The 17,487-nt window shown below is 44.5% G+C and overlaps 1 protein-coding gene across 1 annotated transcript; it reads right to left on the reverse strand.

Moving 5' to 3' along the window:
- Positions 1-113: 113 nt before the first annotated feature.
- On the reverse strand, positions 114-13,886 carry MFSD14A (major facilitator superfamily domain containing 14A). Its single transcript, XM_005140650.4, has 12 exons — positions 13,648-13,886; positions 8,299-8,394; positions 7,109-7,171; positions 6,364-6,491; positions 5,432-5,546; positions 4,514-4,732; positions 4,133-4,246; positions 3,688-3,759; positions 2,884-2,996; positions 2,627-2,724; positions 2,085-2,248; positions 114-1,442 (listed from the first exon to the last, which is right to left on the reverse strand). The coding sequence occupies exons 1-12, from the start codon at positions 13,732-13,734 to the stop codon at positions 1,236-1,238; spliced, it is 1,476 nt and encodes a 491-aa protein (XP_005140707.1). The 5' UTR covers positions 13,735-13,886; the 3' UTR covers positions 114-1,235.
- Positions 13,887-17,487: the final 3,601 nt, after the last annotated feature.

Here is a 17,487-nt window from a genome sequence, read left to right on the forward strand (position 1 = left end):
CTGATTAGTAATTGTTTTGAGTGTTAACCCCACTGCACTGCTAGTACACCACACACACACTATACCACTTACTTCAGTTGAGACATTAAGAGACAGGAACAATTATTTAAAAATTCATTAAAATATTCAACTTTATTAACAGGATATTTACATTTTTTTTCCTGCTCTTGTTCAACCATGGTGAATGTTCAAAGGTAAAAAAGCATTAAGCAATAACCACAAGGTGAAAACATTTTAAACCTATACAATACTTTATACACAAATTTATACAAAGGAACACTTAAATAATACAACTGGACACAAAAATATACACTTTTCGAGAAATTCACATCAGTAATTGTATAAAGCTCTCTTCTGTACTAAGGGTCCTAAAAATTTAGGACTAAAACATTAGCTCTGTAATGCAAAAGGGTTATTGTGACAGTCCTCAAAGGCCACTACATAGCACACGGACATATTCAAGGCTATCATCAGCTTATAGTTCAGTCTGTGTATTCAAGTTTTGAGGTCCTTGTATGATTATGCAAACATCAGAAATATAGTGGTATAATAAACGGTACATTGGGAAGCAGAGGTTTGGAGCCAGCAGTAAATGCTGAAGGCTCAAAACAAACACCCACTTAACCAAGTGTTTGCTACTCCCTTTTATTCAAAGATAGAAAGAGTAAATGCACTTACATAAAAATAACTCTTGACTGCTCAGCAAGCGTGCTCCTGTGATTTCATATTAGTACAAACCTAAAAAACCTGCCCTACGCCTTTGAAACTAAATGATCCCGATTCCCCTGCTCCTCCTGGAGTACATGTACATTAAGGCTTTGAATTACCTGACCCAGGACTTCACACCGTTACAATGGGGTCCCCGGGGGTGCCACTGTGTCTCACTGAGACTTGGCACAACTGGAATTAAAGCTCACCACCTTAAGGAAACAGAAGGACACATGCTCATGCCTGGACTGGTCTGTTTTGTCTCTGAACTACAAGGTAAGGTTGAGTAGTAACAGTACTTCATGGCAAGAGACAAGTATGTAACAATTTGTGTTTAAAAGTAAATTATTAACTCAGTGGCAACCTCTTTGGAGAAACTTCCTTGTTTTTTTTTTTAATTCCTATGGATTTCATGCAGAAATATACTTCTTAAGATCACCTTAAGAACTGACATTTTGGATGGAACTGGAATGCGTATCCCAAAATGCTGATGGAAAACAAAGTCCAAAATCCTTCCTAGGTTCTTGTCATACGTTTGTATCTTGCAGCAATGGTTCTTTAGCTTCCCCAGGAGCCTGGGGACTGTGGGGGTGGCCGTGACTGCCACAGTGCTTCTTCCAGTTGCTGGAGCGGACGGTCAGGTTGGTGTGTTCAGGGATAAACAAGGCAACGAGTAGTGCCAACAGCACAGAGCACGCTCCGAACAGGAATGGGGGGCCAGGGATGATCGAGTTCTGGAAACAACAGGAACACGACACAGGGTTAGAGAGCCCTCAGCCACCTGAGAGCAGACCACAGCTGCTCCTTACACACACAGCCCTCAGTGACATGGGTTAGTGCTGGGTAACAGTTGGACTGGCTGAGCTTAAAGGAGACCTTAAAGGAAGAACTGTCGCTTGCTACACTCAGCACTACGTGTTCCCATGGGGGAAAGGACATTTATGAGAGGGAGCATGATTTCCTATTAATGCTCCCCCACTTCCTCTTCTAGTGCAAATTCTTTCTGCTGAGGCTCCTCGACAAATAATATCCATCAGGAACTACAGTAAATACAGAGAGCTTGGTTAAAGGGTAGCAAAACCAAAACATACAATGTGAAACAGAAATACAGTGCCAGGGAGAGAGGAACATCAGGATGCTGCTGTTCAGCCCATCCTCCCCTCCATTAAGTCTCTTCACAGGGGTCAGCAGTTACCTAACTACAGTCAGCCGCCCCAGAGTTAAACCATCCAGGTACAGTTAGAGATCAACCACCTTTGGCAAGTGAAGAACCTCATTACACGCTCCAGTAGGCTACAGGTGGTGCCGCTCAGGAGCCAGTGGGCACAGGCTCTCCTCACAGTTTGTGTTTTTGGAAACAGTAAGTAAAAGAATACCTGTTGTAAATGGTACTGTGTGACCGCGCTGCCTCCTGATGGCGACTCAGGCATGGGGAGTTCATTCAGTTCAACGTGAAAGATATAGAATATAAAACCATAAAGTGCTGGGCCCAAGCCATTACACAGGCCTCGAATTCCTGTTATCATCCCTTGAACAACACCTGGAAACAGTAAAATACACCATTATCTATATTTATACATCTAGAATTAGCTACTTTTAATGGATCAGCGGTACTTCAGTCACTTAAAATTGATGCAAGCAGCTAAGTGTCTCTAAATGGTATTTATTGCTATCCAGTATTGCAACAAGGCAGGGAGGCAGAAAAATTGCCTTTATTCAAGTATTTTTGCTGTCTCACTGAGTAAACTGCTGTGTGCAACCTGCACAACAGAGCAGACGTCTGTCAAACGTGAGGCAAGGGCTAGCACCTGAAGTTTGCTATTGATTTTGCTGCTGTTGAGACTTGGTGAATGTTTTCCCTCTGTACCAGAAGGACACAATACTTGGAAGCTGCAATCTGAATGAGGACAACACGTACCCTGCTGGTCAGCATCCGCCGTTCGGGAGACCAGTGCACTTACAGCCGGGAAAGTAATACTGGACATGGCTGCCACGGCTCCGGCAGCCCACATCATCCTGCAAGCACACAGACAAGGGTGACTGCACTGTCCTGTGGCACGTGGGCACACATGTACATATGTGTACATAAGTGTACCCAAACACACATCTCCCTTGGATAAAGGGTAACATGGAGGAAAGGGCTGGATCATTCACACTACAATGATATTCACGTACCAGGGCTCTGATCCAAAGCCGTACCATGCGAGCTGCAGTATTTGAAAGCCAAGGCCCAGGAGGATGGTGTTCTTGTTTCCAATGGACCGCATCAGTAAACTCAAAACTATCGTCTGACATGGGCGAAAAGAGAGAAAAATTAAACATTTCAAAGAAAAACAATATTTTATTCTAAGTGTTTGATCTGTGCAGCTCAAGTAATAAATTAAAAAAGTGAAACACCTCAAAACATTCTACTCTGATTGCTAAATACATGCAAATTAATTTTCAAAAGCAAAGTGCAATTCTCCATAAGCAGCATTTGCCAAGAATTCAGGAATCTCCACAAAAAAAAAACAGCAATTGTATAGCAAATACCTGGCCTTTTGACAAAGGTGTGTGGTGACAGGACCAGGGAATGGCTTTAAACTGAATGAAGGGAGCTTTAGGTTAGACCTAAGGCAGAAGCTCTTCCCTGTGAGGGTGCTGAGGCGCTGGCACAGGGTGCCCAGAGAAGCTGTGGCTGCCCCATCCCTGGCAGGGCTCAAGGCCAGGTTGGACACAGGGGCTTGGAGCAACCTGCTCTAGTGTGAGGTGTCCCCGCTCGTGGCAGGGGTTGGAATTGGAGGAGCTTTAAGGTCTCTTCCAACACAAACCAGTCTGGGATTCTGTGAAATAACATGAACAGTCACCTCTTCTTGGATACTAAGCAACCAAACCCTGCCTGGGTTTTCACCTAAGAGAACTGCAGCATTGTGGAAGTCCTGCACAACACTTGGCTCTTCCAGAGTTACCAAGCCAATGGAATGCAGAGCAGGAACTCACCTGTGCAATAATGGAAAGAATCCCAAGGACTGCTATAAATGCTGCAACACTTTCCGATGAAAATCCCATGATCTGTGTTAAAAAAAGGCAACTGAATGATGAACAGTAAAGTACGTATCAAGGTGTCACAAACATCAAATGCACTGCACACAGGTGGCATTATTCAACCCCTCCCTAACTTAGAAGAAAAGATGGGGGTTTTGTTGAGTGGGGGCTTGTTTGGTTTGTTCCTTCCATTAAATCAAGCAAGTATACACAAAAAAGGGCATAAATAGAAAACAATTTGTCTCTAAAAAGAGACAAAACCAGAACAGGAAGAGGACTTAAACCTGCTGGAAGCTGCACAGTGCACTGGTTATCTCCACATCCTGCGTTCATTCATCCATGCTGCAAACTGCCCGGTAAATTTGTTCTTGTTCAAATCCATATCAAAACATCCAGTTACCTGTCTGAGGTATAGGAAGAAGCTGGAATATTGCCCTGCCTCCGGGAGGTATGAAAGAAAGACTGTTATGCAGATTAGCAGCACAATTGAGTCCTGGCCGACTTTCTTCAGTGACTATGGCAAGAAAATAGTATTAGAAACCATTTGATCTTCAACAAACAACCTAGCAAGAACCCCAAAAGCTTGTCAATTCCTGGGGCTGTGCTGTGGTACCACCAGAACCTTCCCTGCGTGGTCACTGGCAAAGTACCAGCAGCAACACAAAGTTAAACTTGAAAAGATAGAGTTTTTCAAGCCTTAACTGTAGTGAATTCATTCTCTTCCCTGTCTCAAAAGCTCAAGGTTTACAACTAACAAATATTCCACATTATCATAGCTTACTGCAAAGGGGTCAGCCTGTTCCCACGAAATTGGTGCTCCCCAGGACGCTGGCCTCATCTTCTCTGGCAGCGACTCTGGTACAGCAACGAGAATAAAGCAGATGTCCAACAGGGCTATGGCTGTAGCCAGCACCACGACCAGGCTGTCTCCATAGACTCGACCAAGGTAGGCACCAATAGCAGGGCTGGTAACTAAACTTGCTGCAAAAGTTGCTGACACCTACAATAAACAGCAGCTGGTAAGATTTACAGTCAAAAGTCAACAGTCCTGTTACCCACCTGCCCGGGTTTTCACAAGCCTAACCATTTCCATCAGGCAGGGATTGAAAGTAACCTTTCTCCTGGGACACTGGGGTAGCAGTGGCTCTTTCCCAACATATCTCAATTCCTGATGTGTACAGGCAGAAAGAAACTATTTAGTTGCCATTCTACTCCTCTGTAACTGCAGGGTTTGAGGGCCCTGAGACCAGGCAGGTCACTGGGAGACACAGAGAAATGGAGGTGTAAGAACTTGGACAAACAAACTGCTTGCAGCAGTGCCTGGAGACAAGCAAGCAGCACCAAGCTGTCACACAGCACCAGTTCCAACAGCATCCAGGAACAAAAGGTTAGATTTTTGACAAGATGATGAAGTAGTGCTACTGTGAGAAACAACGGAGGGGTAACTCAGAGCCTCCCAAACTACACCATGAACACTGGTAACAACTGCTAAGACAGACATATGAAAGACAGCTCTTAACAGGTTTGAAGTTAGAAGCAGAATATTCAAGAGACACAGGACTGGGCAACAAAAACAATTCAACAGGAAAACCTTGCTCCAAACTTGCCACAGAAGAGACAAGAATACTGCTTTGAAAAGCTTCCCCTGCTGAAGGGTTTAGCACTGAAGACACAGGAACAGAGCCCTAAAAATACCTACCAAGCCATAGGCCATGCTCCTTTCATGTTCTTGGGTTATGTCTGCTACATATGCAAAAACCACAGAAAACGTCACTGCAAACACTCCAGAGACGGAGATAACAGCAAAGTACCACCTAGAACAGGGCAAAGCAACCCATCAGAACAGTATATGGAACAAAGAGCTTCTATTCACAGCCCGAGCACAGTTCAACAATAAATCACCTTGTCTAACCTGTCATGACAAATACCAAGTTAAACGTGGATAAAGGCAAACTGAACATGTCTCCATACAGTTGTGTAGCTCCTTCTTAGTCCACCAAGGACAAACACTGTAATTCTGTAACATCTACAGACAGCTGCTGTGTTAAGAACCTGTAGGAGATGAAGTGCTGGATTTACCTTTGGCTGGATGCCTGTGACCCAAAGCAAATCAGGAACTTAAGGATTTTGAGATCTGGTCATTGAGAGGTCAACACAAGCCTTATCTTTATGCTACAGCCACCAGACGTGTCATTTTCACCATGAATCTACACTTAGAAACAAGCTGCTTCCCTGAAAAGGGATGAGGAATCCATAAACTATGTGTGACCATAGTGAAGGCTGGAAAGGCTCATGGATCTACCTGAAGAGGCTCTGCCCTGCAGAGTTTACTGGAGAGCATTCTAGTATCTTAGTATCAATCTAGCATCCTACCATTCTAGGCAGAAGTACCTGAAGTAGGAAGTGGGGCCTTCAGTACAGAGCTCAAAACCTACAGCTCTTAAAATCCTGACCAAGGCATTTGGCCTCATGGTAGCTGCTCCAGTTCAACTCTGCTCTCCCAGCTTTGCACCAAAGGAATACAAAAGCATCAAAACTCCATGAAGCACAAACACTATTTTATCAACAATGCTACAAACACAAGCAACCTTGTCAAGAAACAACAGATCTAGTGTGAAAGCATCCACTAACCATGGGCTGATCTTCATCAGTGGTATTGGTGCACAGGTGAAAAACACTGTTAGCAGCAGGAACGACTTCCGTCCCCATACATCGGAAAGGGCACCAATGAGTGGGGCACTGAGAAAGGATAACAAGCCCTAAATGAAACAAAGTATTTCCTGTTAGATCGGTTGGAAGTGGTTAGAACAGTGACAGCAAATCCTACCACAAACTGACAGCAGCCAGGCCTTTACTGTGAGTAAGGCTGATGACTCGTACAATGCACTGAAGGCAACATGGTCCAGTGTTACACCCATGTCTGGTTACACACAACTGAGGTAACAATTTGAGATCTGTTACCTCAGAACCACATAAAATTCAAAATGCAGATGATCCAGTGGCACCTGCAGGTTCATGAACTGCGTTTTGTAGTTTTACGTACTTTGAATTCACATAAATGTAAGTAACTGAAAAAGCCCCGCTGCAGCAACAAGCTCCAAGTAAACCACTATCCAATTGTAACATCACGTGTGCCATCTGTGGCTGGTCAACTGCCTTCTTACTCACTGATCCCAAACAATGGGTACAGAACAAACAATACCAAACTAAAAGTAAAATGACACAGACTTGCTTATTTAGCAACAATGTATTCCCTTGGTTTATTTGTACTGTGAAAGCTCTACTGAAAAACCTCTGGAATATGTTTTCCAGTCAATTCTCTATTTGTCCCACCACTCACTTTACATTGTTCCTGCTATAAACTTTTGCACCTTACCTTTACTCCTTGAATTAGACCATTCATTAGAAATGTATGTTTTGGGAAGGTTTCATGCAAAACCTGGAGAAAAAATACAAACACTGTCATTTATGCAAAGTATGAACTATGCACATTGCTCATGGTGTGTCCAACATCTACAGTGGCACAACCACAGGAGTTTTATACTTTCATAGAATACAGGGAAAGAAAAACGAGAGGAACCACAAATAACCTATTTAGTCTTTAATTCACATGGAAGGCACATTGAAATTTTAGCTTTATGTGATAGAGGCCCAAGTTCTCTCTACACCTGGGGAAGGATCCATGTCATCCAGCTTCAGTGCCTGAAAATCTAAACCGACCACAGAGAACCCAGAAAATGGTCTCAGGCCAGAGTCTCCACATACTACAGTGTCACCTGTGGGGCCTGGGGAGGGAGAGGAGAGACCCCATTGTTCTCAAGTGCCTCTCCACTAGGTGGCTACAGACCAGCTGTGCAGGTAAGACAGGAGCACCCCTCAGTCTGACTGTGCCACAGGAGATGGACTCTATCCACTGACCAAAGTGCAGCTCATCTCCAGGAGGAGACTGTCCCTGGTCAACGTCAGCTTACTAAGTTGCACCAAAACTGCGTTTTAGGTGGAGTCTGCTTGGAGATCTTTAAGGCTTTGCTCCTTTTAATTTGCAAGCATGTGTCACTCACAAAGATTAAATCCAGACAAAAAGCAACAAACTCCATTAGAAAATAATTTGGTACAAACATGCTAGGATGACAGGCTTGCTAAACACAGGGAAGCTCCTGACCGGTCTAACAGGGTCTGCACATTGAAGCCTCTGTTTAAAGCACAGCCAGGTCAGCAAAGCTCCCCTCCCTTGAAATCTGACCAAATTTCAAGTGTATTTTTGTCCTTACATTTGCAATGTGCTAAATTTTTGTAGTATCTTGAAAGGAAAGAGATTTCACTGCTGTCTTGCTGGTTTCAAGTCAGAACATATTTACACATCAGCTTGAGCATTGGCAGACTGCACATAAACAGCCTGCTGCCCTGTTACACTGCTGGTTCCAGGAATTTAAATCACAAAACTTCTCGCACAACAGAGCAGCTCAATGCTATAGAATTGTCATTTAATTCAGAAGATGTTCAGTGCCTTTGCAGCAAATGTCCCATCTCCCACACAGTGAAAAGAATCTTCAGCCTATCACTTACCACCAGGGTGGGTGCTGTCAAGAGTCCCCAAGCAAAGAACTCCAAGAAGATCACTATCACAGCGTGGTAGACACTTGGAGAACCTATTCCTTGAGGCTAAAATAAGAGAAAAAACAGGTGATTAAAACATCTAATAATCTACCACTGTCACAAGAAATGCATGGGGATACTACAAACAGAAGGATTAAGGAATAGAACACGACTCAGAACCTGAAATACAGTTACTCAGGTTAGCTGGTTCTCTGGTATTGCTTTTTTTAACCTGCTACCAACATCCTAAACTGTCTTAATCTCCTGCAGAATATAAAGTGCACTCCAACCTCAAAGTGAAAAATAAACTCCTTCTACTGCCAGTCTGGGGAACAAGAATGCTGAAAGCAGAGATAGCCTTTTCTTTGGGGAATTAGCTCCTCTTCATTGAGAAAAAATGCTTAAGACCACACAATGTTGCCTGGAAATCATGTTCTCATCATTTCAAAACATGACAAAGTCTGATTACCTGGTCTGCCCAACAGCTTTAGAGTACTTCTGCTACTGAAAGGCACCATGGCTACAGACAAAACTGAGCTCTGAACCAGGGAAGAAAAACTGAAAGAATGAACACCAGAAGTGAACCTCAGGAAGAGCACTGATCACTTCCCAAATCCTGAGGGCAGGCCTACATTAGCCAAAATGTGCCTCAAGTGCAGGAAGAGACCTGGATAAAAGATTTGAAACAAGGAACTTTAAATTATTCAGTGATTTAGTATAATCAGAAGTAGTTTTTGAGGAGAACAAAAAGAGCATGAGTGGGAGAACCTGCTCATCTCATACACCCGTAAATGCCACCCTGTCAAACAACATGCCACTACTCATCATTTGCAAATTGAGGAAACGGTGCATTAGTTATTTTCAGAGGGAGGCAGGATGAGTAACTCCTGAGAAATCTCGTGAGCATGCTATAAGCTTATGAGTGCTGCCTTAGCATCTCCCTTCCTCTGAAGGTGAGTTACTGACAAGAGTACCACTGATTTGATCAGACCTAGCACTTGTACTCAGCAAACACGCTGCTTCTCAAGAAAGCTCGGGGGAGTCTTACCAATGTGTACAGATATCTGATGGGAGGAAGCAAAGACAAGCAGCGAGACTCCTCTCAGGTGTCAGACACAGCTCTGAAGGTACACACCGAAATACAAGAAATTCTACTTAAACCTAGAACAAAACAAACCCTGGGGAACAGGCTGCCCAGAGAGGTTGTGGAGTCTCCACCCCAAAACCTGACTGGACTGCTCCAGCTGACCCTGTCTGGGGGACAAGACTGGGTGGCTGGGCTAGAGATGTTCACAAGTGCCTTCCAACCTCAAACACTACACAATCTGAAGGTGAGGGCAGTTAATGCTACAGTCTTGCTTTTATGACAAGATTTATACAAGTCATACCTAGCCCTTCTTTCCAGATTCCAGTATTTCCAACAGGTGGGGGGTGGGAGGAAGGAAGGAAAGCCTTCTGAACAACTGTAGGAAGTACAGAAAACCGCACTGGCCATTCACCCCTATTGCTAGAAAAGATAATTTTCTAAAGTAACTATACCAATATTTTACCATCCTACAGATGAGCTACAAAAGTACCTTAGCACTGTGCTCATTTTCTTTCCCCAGCCCTTTTCAGTAAATACAGACATACCATACAAATATTTCTGCAATTTTATAGCCTGTTCTCTTTAGGAGGTAAATTAACAGTCTTTATAGGTACAGAAAGCAGCTATAATTATCTTCACTTCCCACAATTCCTCTCCCTTTCCACCCACGACCCTTACTTTAGTTTCAGGTTAAAATCTATCCAGCTCTGCACAAACTGTGAGCAACATTCTCATAAAGCCAGGTTCACTCTTACAGCCCCCAGATCCCTGTCACTTTTACTGGCTCATGACCCCAGTGTATTACAGCAGGTGAGGCTGGAGTCAGGAACCACCACAGCCCCTCCAGGCAGCGAGCATCAAAAGCACTTTGCTATGTTCACTGGCAGCAAACACAAGGTCCATGTCCAGCTAAAGTGGCTATCCTCCACAGCTCAATTGTTGGTGACTCCTGACCCTGGCAGGTCACCCCACTGTAAGAACCTGATCAGGTGTTGCCATTACATTGGCAGAAACAAGAAGAGGTGATGTTCCGATCACCAGCTTCCTTAAGCTTCCTTGCTTTCTTGTTGCTTATGCTCCCCTATCACAGGTACTGTCATTCACTCTGATCTATATATAAAAAAGAAGTATTAGTCACATTACCACCTCTATAGCTATTTTAAAAGATAGCTGCAACTATAACATAGCAAAAATACTCCTGAGGTGGAAGAAAGAGGGAAGGAGCTGAAGAAGTGGAGATATTACAGTGCATTAAGATATATGATGTGCATTCAGCCCACACACACAAGTCTGATGCACCCTCCTACCCCAACACATCCAGTGCAAGTGTTGGGTATTCAGCCCTGTCCCACTCCACACACCCACCCTGCTGTGCTTTACGAACTGGCTAACACAGTGTCTGTCATGTGATGCAATAACCTACGTGCCACCAAACCAGAAGCCTTCCACCTGGAAGTAAGGCACAGAAAAGATATGCTTGTGTGAACAATCCAGAACAGCAACTCTCCCCTGCAACTGTGTAGCCAGAGCCAAGGGTATTAGTCTCTGGCAGAACCTGTGGCACAGAACGGTGCTAAGAATGCCCATTTCTCAAGTTAGAGAGAAAATGCCTTTAATCAAACACACCTGTCATGCTCATGATAAAACATGGATATGCCAGGCAACCCTGAGAACACACACCTGACAATAGAGTAACCATGAAAGCAACAAAGGCATCACATGGATAATGATGGCTGCTACCACTCTGCTGGGGAGGCAAAGGCTCCAAAGCAAGTACCAAGCTCTGCCTCCTCCTAGCATTGCCCGGGGGGTACCTCCTAGTTCATTTCAAGGCTGTTTCCAAAATGCATAATCTTACATCAGATGTATTCCAACTGCTCACAAAGGAAGGTGAAATTAGGAACAGTGTTGAAACCAACCTCTTTGCTGCTCCTCTGGTGAATGTGACAACGCACACTTGAGTACACACCAGTGCGCATTTTCTCCTGTGCTGCAGCTCCTAAGCTACAAAGAGATCACCACAAAAATACCCCCATGCACCAACACAGCCTCCTGCAGTACCCACCACCTCAGTGTAACTTGTGGCAGGAGGAGAGGCTCTGCAGAGACAACAGCAGGTTTCCCCACCTGCTTGTTTTCCTCTTTCCATGGCAGAGCTGCTGATTAGAAGTGGCAATAAATTACACTGACTGAAGTTTCCCATCTGTAAACTCTTTCTGCCTCGGACACTGCCTCATTAAACAGCTGTATATTCTTGCTGGTGACATTCACAGAGTCATATTAGATGACCAATAGTTTCAAACTAAACCAGGCTGGAAATAGACACTGGATGCTTAATTAATTGTTAGTTTGCCAGTTGGAGACATTCACCCATTTCCCATAATGTCACTTAGCACACTGGGTAAGCAAAGAAACTAAGGAGACAGAGCAAGGGCAGCTGCTCAAACCTTTCAGCAAACATTAAAAAACAATCCAGGCATAAAATTTGCTGTCATTATAAAGAATACTCCACCATACCAGATTTTACAAACATATGTAAAAGAAATTAATTCTCAAACATTTATTTGAAGGCAGACAGTATCACAAGCTGGTATTTTTGTTATCTAACAGCAATCTGCATACCTTCATCTAATACGTATAGCCCATTTTTCTTTCCTTAAACACAACTGAAAATGGTACAGAACTCATGCAAATTTGCACTCTGCTTTTGGCACTGATGGGAAGCACTGAATATGGTACCACAGGTATCACTTCATGCAGCGTCAGAATATCTCTTCTTCTCTCTCAGCAAAAGAAAGGTGAAGTTGAGAGATAAAGGACACTTGCATTTTAATCAATATTTTAATCAATGATTACTGCAGAGAGAGATTCTGAAGCAACATGTCCCGTAACAACATGTACTCTGCTTCTACTACCATTCTAAAATATTGGAATTTAGCATTTGCACAGGGTAGTTAGTATCATATATCCCATCTTTACAAAGAGCAGAAAAGCACGTCCTAGGAAACATAACATCCATCACTGGAATTAGTTTTGCTTCTTTCTACTAAGTAATCCAGATATGGTCACCGGTGCCTCTACAACCTCCATCCTCTCCCTTATTGTTCCAAATGGACAAACTGAAAGGCCACCAGCAATTTAGGCTGTCAAGATGTCTCTTTATTTGAAATAATGATATTGTGTTTAGAAGCTACATAATATTCCACAGTGGAAAAAATCCAGGGGCAATGCTACTCATCAATTTAAAACAAAATCAAGCTCCAGCAGACAAAACATGAAGCAGCTTCCTTTCTTTTTAGAATTTCTGTATTTAAGAGGAAGCAAGGCAGCGGGAGGGAACTGCAAACCACTTCTGCCATTACCCTTCACGGGACTTCTTTGATGCGCTCGCTGTCCCACTCACAGGACTACTCTTCCTCAGGTTCTGGAAGCAGAAGGCAGCTGTGATGGGATCCCCTCCCTGTGCAGGGGAAGGCATCACAGCCTTCGCACCAGCACCACCGGAGGGGTTCCTGCTCTCCTCCAGGCTGAGAGAGGCCATTGTGCAGCCAGCTGCTGCTGCAAGCACACAGCTGTCTCCAGTCACCGAGGTTGGTGTACACCTTTTGGGTTTTGAGATCATCCAGTCCAACCGTTCCCAGCACTGCCAAGGCCACCACTGACCCTGTCACTGAGGGCCTCGTCTCCACGGTGTGTGAACACTTGCAGGGACGGTGACTGCAGCCCTGGCCTAGGTAGCCTGTTCCAATGCCTGAGCACCCTCTGGGGAAGGAATTGTTCCTCAGCTCCATCTAAACTTCCCCTGGTGCAGCTGCTTCCCAGCAGCTATTCCTTCTGTAAAGATCCATTTCGAGAATGTCCAATATAAGGTTAGGTTTAGGTTAGGACTAAGGTATAATACCGGATAGCCGCGCACACATGCAAGTGAACTGCAGCTACCTACGCCCGACTCCTCAGACGACACTCGCTCCTGAGCCCTAAACACCGGCCTAGGCTGACAGACAACATCACTTTTGACGACCAGCGCTATCCTGACGCTCTTACAGGTGTTCCTCTGGCAACTGTCTCAAGGAAACCAGCCTGGGATGCCAGAACACGGCTACAAGCGACGAAACAGAAAAGAAACCGAAACCGAGCCCCGCGGGCCACCGGCCCCCAGTCCCTCTCCACCCGCTGCCCGCCCTCCGCACCTCCAGCTCGCCCCACGGCCACCCGGCCCCGCCCGGCCTCACCGTCCCGCCGTCCTTAATGATGATCTTCTTGGCCAGCATGATACTGCGGTTCACGGCGCGCTTCTTCTTCTTCCCTCCCTGGGTCATTTTACCATCCTACAGCCCCGGGGGGAGCGCGGGCAGCAGCGAACCCTCCCCGGCAGCCGGGCCTTCACCTCCCTCCCCGCACGACCGCGCCTTCCCTCACGCACCCGGCGCCATCTTGGCCAGCTCCCCCCCACACCCTCCGGCGCAGCCGCAGACCATCACGCGATCGCCCGATTGGTCAGACGCCGGTCACGTGCGCTGGAGGCACCGCCTGCGCTCCGCAGTGGCGGGGCGGGAGGAGTCTGGTCCCGGCCCCTCAGCGCGGCCCGGTTCCTGCTCCGCTTTCCCCGGGCGCCCCCGGCGCCCCGAGCCCCGCACCCCTCACAGGCATCTGTCCACATACGCCTGTGCCTGCCCGCTCCCAGCCGAGCCCACAGCGCTGTTCCCAGCCTTCCTCCCCTCCCTCCTCCCCCGTCTGGCTGGGGGCCTGGAAAAAAGGAGCAAAACCGGTCAGCTGTTCCAGGACATACCTGGAATTTGGCATTTCCAGAGCCAAAGTCTATACCCTCTGAGACAACCCAGCTTAAAAATCCAAGTTGGAAACGTTCTTCGGGCATTGGAATAGGCTGCCCAGGGCAGGGCTGCAGTCACCGTCCCTGCAAGTGTTCACACACCGTGGAGAGGAGGCCTCAGTGCCATGGGTTAGTGGTGGCCTTGGCAGTGCTGGGGTAAGGGTTGAACTGGATGAGCTTAAAGGGCTTTTCCAACCTGGCTGATTCTGTGATTCTCTGAAATTCTTTCACGGCTGATGTCTGACAGCACTAAAGGGAATAACATCTGTGCACATCCAGTGTGATTGCATTGACAGTTCAAGACACAGATCTCCATGGCCATATCCGCATACCCGTCTTTTCTCTGTTCATCTTCCAGGCCTCTTATTGCCTATCTTTATCTCCCCTGCTCCTGCAACACTGTTTCCCCCGAAACCTCAGTGGCATACTACTATCCTCCCTGTCCACACCAACTGTAGCTGCTAAAGCAAACCTCCACTCTAGCTCCCTTTCACCACAGGCAGCAGTATGGGCATGTAATCACAAAGGAGTGCAAATCATTGAACACTTAGGATGGTGTGCACTTTAAGTTAAACTATTAGCCTTGAAAACAAGCTCCTTCTTATGTCATCATAATGCAGCTTTTAAGAAACTTGGAATTTCACAAGGCACAGCCCTACTCATGCCAATGGATCCACTCTGGTCTCACAGTGAGACAAAGGCAAGTAGACTCCAGCTGACGATACAAAGTGTGGACCTACCAGGCTACCCCCAGGGGAGAAAGGACATTTGCAGCCTCTGCTATTACCAGTCCTTTGTCACAAGTCTCAGTAAGTCACACCCAGTGTGTGACAATTTTGATCCAGGGTTTCTCTCTTGAAAAGCAGAGGGATCCTAAAATTCTGACACAGTTTCAAGCCTACTCCTTGGAGACAGTGCTGTTATATTTTGGTGGGAAAGTCACATACAAACATGGATGTAACATGTAAGGGACTCACCTAGAGAAGTTAATGCATCTCAGCAAACCTTGTGTAACGAGGCTGAACAGCAGGGTTTTTATCTACATCTTTATATCAGACCAACCCCCATTACTGATGTCATCCCTAAAGAAATGCACTCACATATGAAGTTTGCTGAGCAGACACAATTCAAGTAAGAATTCATCATTCATACATTTAGAATCAACTCTAGATAGGTACGACTTGCTTTTACTGTCATGAATTTCAGCCAGCTACATGTTCTCAAATATCAAACTCCACTTACCCATGCCAGTCCTGACATAATCCGCTCTGCCATTATTTAACTGAGAGACAAATTCCTGACATACATTTAATCTCCTGAAGAAGAGAAACAAAAAATGCCTGTTACACCTAAACACCTGTAGTGTTCAACCTTTTATACAACATAAATGCATAACACTACCTGCTAGCTGTAGAAGACAGTACAGTCTTTTCGGAAGTGGAATGAAAATGGACAGAATGCTTACCACCTCCCCAGGGGAAACTCCAGACAGACAATGGTTTCAATGGTTTCTATTAAGACTCTTACAGATTGGTTTTAGGCCAAACTCGAAAAACTCCATCCCCTGCATGCCAGTACTCTCTGTTCCTTTGCTTAGTTGATGAATAATTAACTTATGGTTTTAGGTCTCTAATTTCTGTTTAGGTCTATAACAACTTAAAAATTATGCTAAAAAGTTTAAATCATGCTGCATGTGATCACTAAGAGCAGAGCAGAACTGACAAAAGAAACAGACAGAATTGAAGTGTCCTGACAATTACTGGTGCACAGCTGTTGAACAGCCTTCAGGAAAGGGCAGGGAAATGTGTTATACACCATCTACAGCAGTATGTTTGTGAACTCTGTTCAGCTTTTTGATATATTATAAATTTCAGTTATAAAACCTCTCAACTTCTAAACTGGAACATGAATCAACAGACTGTGTTGTACTCTACAGGGTATATTGTATAGTACTTCCATCGCAGTCAAAAGTCAGTATTCAAAACAAGGGGGAAAAAAAGCTTCTGCATCACCAGCTGCCTTCTGGTAACTTGTGGCAAAACTCTTGTACAAAGCATCACTGTGTTCTACTGTTGCACGCTACCCTGTAGTTTGGATCTTGATACCCAGATGCTCCCCACCACCTCCAGTTTGGGAACCAGAGTCCTTGAACAAGGAGGCCAGGGCTTTCAGACCAGGGGAGTGCAGAGACAGTCACAAGAACACTGCTCGAATGTGATTCAACAAAAAGGCATAACACAGTGGTCGAAAAGCAGCATGTCTCAGGCAAAATTAAATTCCTGGCACAATGCAGTAAGCTGTATGTTCAAAGACACAATTAGCAAACATCTTACAAGAGCATGCTGCAGTTTATAGAAAATTATGCTAAAAATTATATTCTAAAATAAGAGATGTTAATTAAAACATTGTTTTATTTCTGCCAAAATATGCATAAGGCAAGCCTCTGCATTTACAAAGCTCTGTTTTATATCATATTCTTAACAAAGCTAGTGCTTAATTTTAACCAATTACTATGGTGACATTATCTACACATACAGGAGGGAAAAAATACAGTATTTTAACTCAATATGGTTTAAAAAAAGACTGTAACAGGTCATGTAAGATGGATTCCATGGTTCAGCAGTGTTATATCAAAAAAATAACCTATTTTCAAGCTGCCTGTAAAGACCATGTATTAGAACTGTATTCAGTGTAATCATACACGAATGTCAACATATATAAAACCCTAGGACTACCTTAAAAATTGCTACAATGTTTGAATATATTATTTATATTTGGGCTCATATATTTAAAATTAAATTTAAAATATATTGACAATAAAAACAAGCTTTTAAAAATCTAAAGAAGTGTTAACTCCTGACAGCAAATGTAGACATATGCTTGGCATAGAAGCAATTCCAACTGAGCTGTACATTGCTAATGGAATGGATGTGGCTAATTTACAGTCAGAACAGTGATGGAAGGTTGAAGGCAAGAATTAAACATGTCACGTCTACTCTTGGATGCAAACATGCAGCAGACGTTCAAGAATGAGCACTCACACCTCAGGACAGAGTTCTGTTGCTTCTAGAGAGAGCTCTACATTCAGCTGAAGAGAATCTGGATTCACAGTAACTGGAGCATCTCATTACCTCCAGTTATTTTGTTGCACTTCCACCTGCATTTTTTCAGTAAAAATATGTTAATTCCAGACACCTAAAAGCATATAAAGAGCTTACCTGGGAAAAGCACAACTCTTTAA

Source organism: Melopsittacus undulatus, chromosome 6 (assembly GCF_012275295.1).
Source record: "Melopsittacus undulatus isolate bMelUnd1 chromosome 6, bMelUnd1.mat.Z, whole genome shotgun sequence".
Taxonomy (NCBI): Eukaryota; Metazoa; Chordata; class Aves; order Psittaciformes; family Psittaculidae; genus Melopsittacus; species Melopsittacus undulatus.

Coding starts and splice junctions, on each gene's coding strand:
- MFSD14A (XM_005140650.4), bottom strand. CDS start 13,734: ATGACCCAGGGAGGGAAGAAGAAGAAGCGCGCCGTGAACCGCAGTATC. Junction 7,172..8,298: donor TGACAGCACCCACCCTGGTG/GTAAGTGATAGG, acceptor TTTTTTCTCCAG/GTTTTGCATGAAACCTTCCC. Junction 2,997..3,687: donor TTCTTTCCATTATTGCACAG/GTGAGTTCCTGC, acceptor CGCCCATGTCAG/ACGATAGTTTTGAGTTTACT.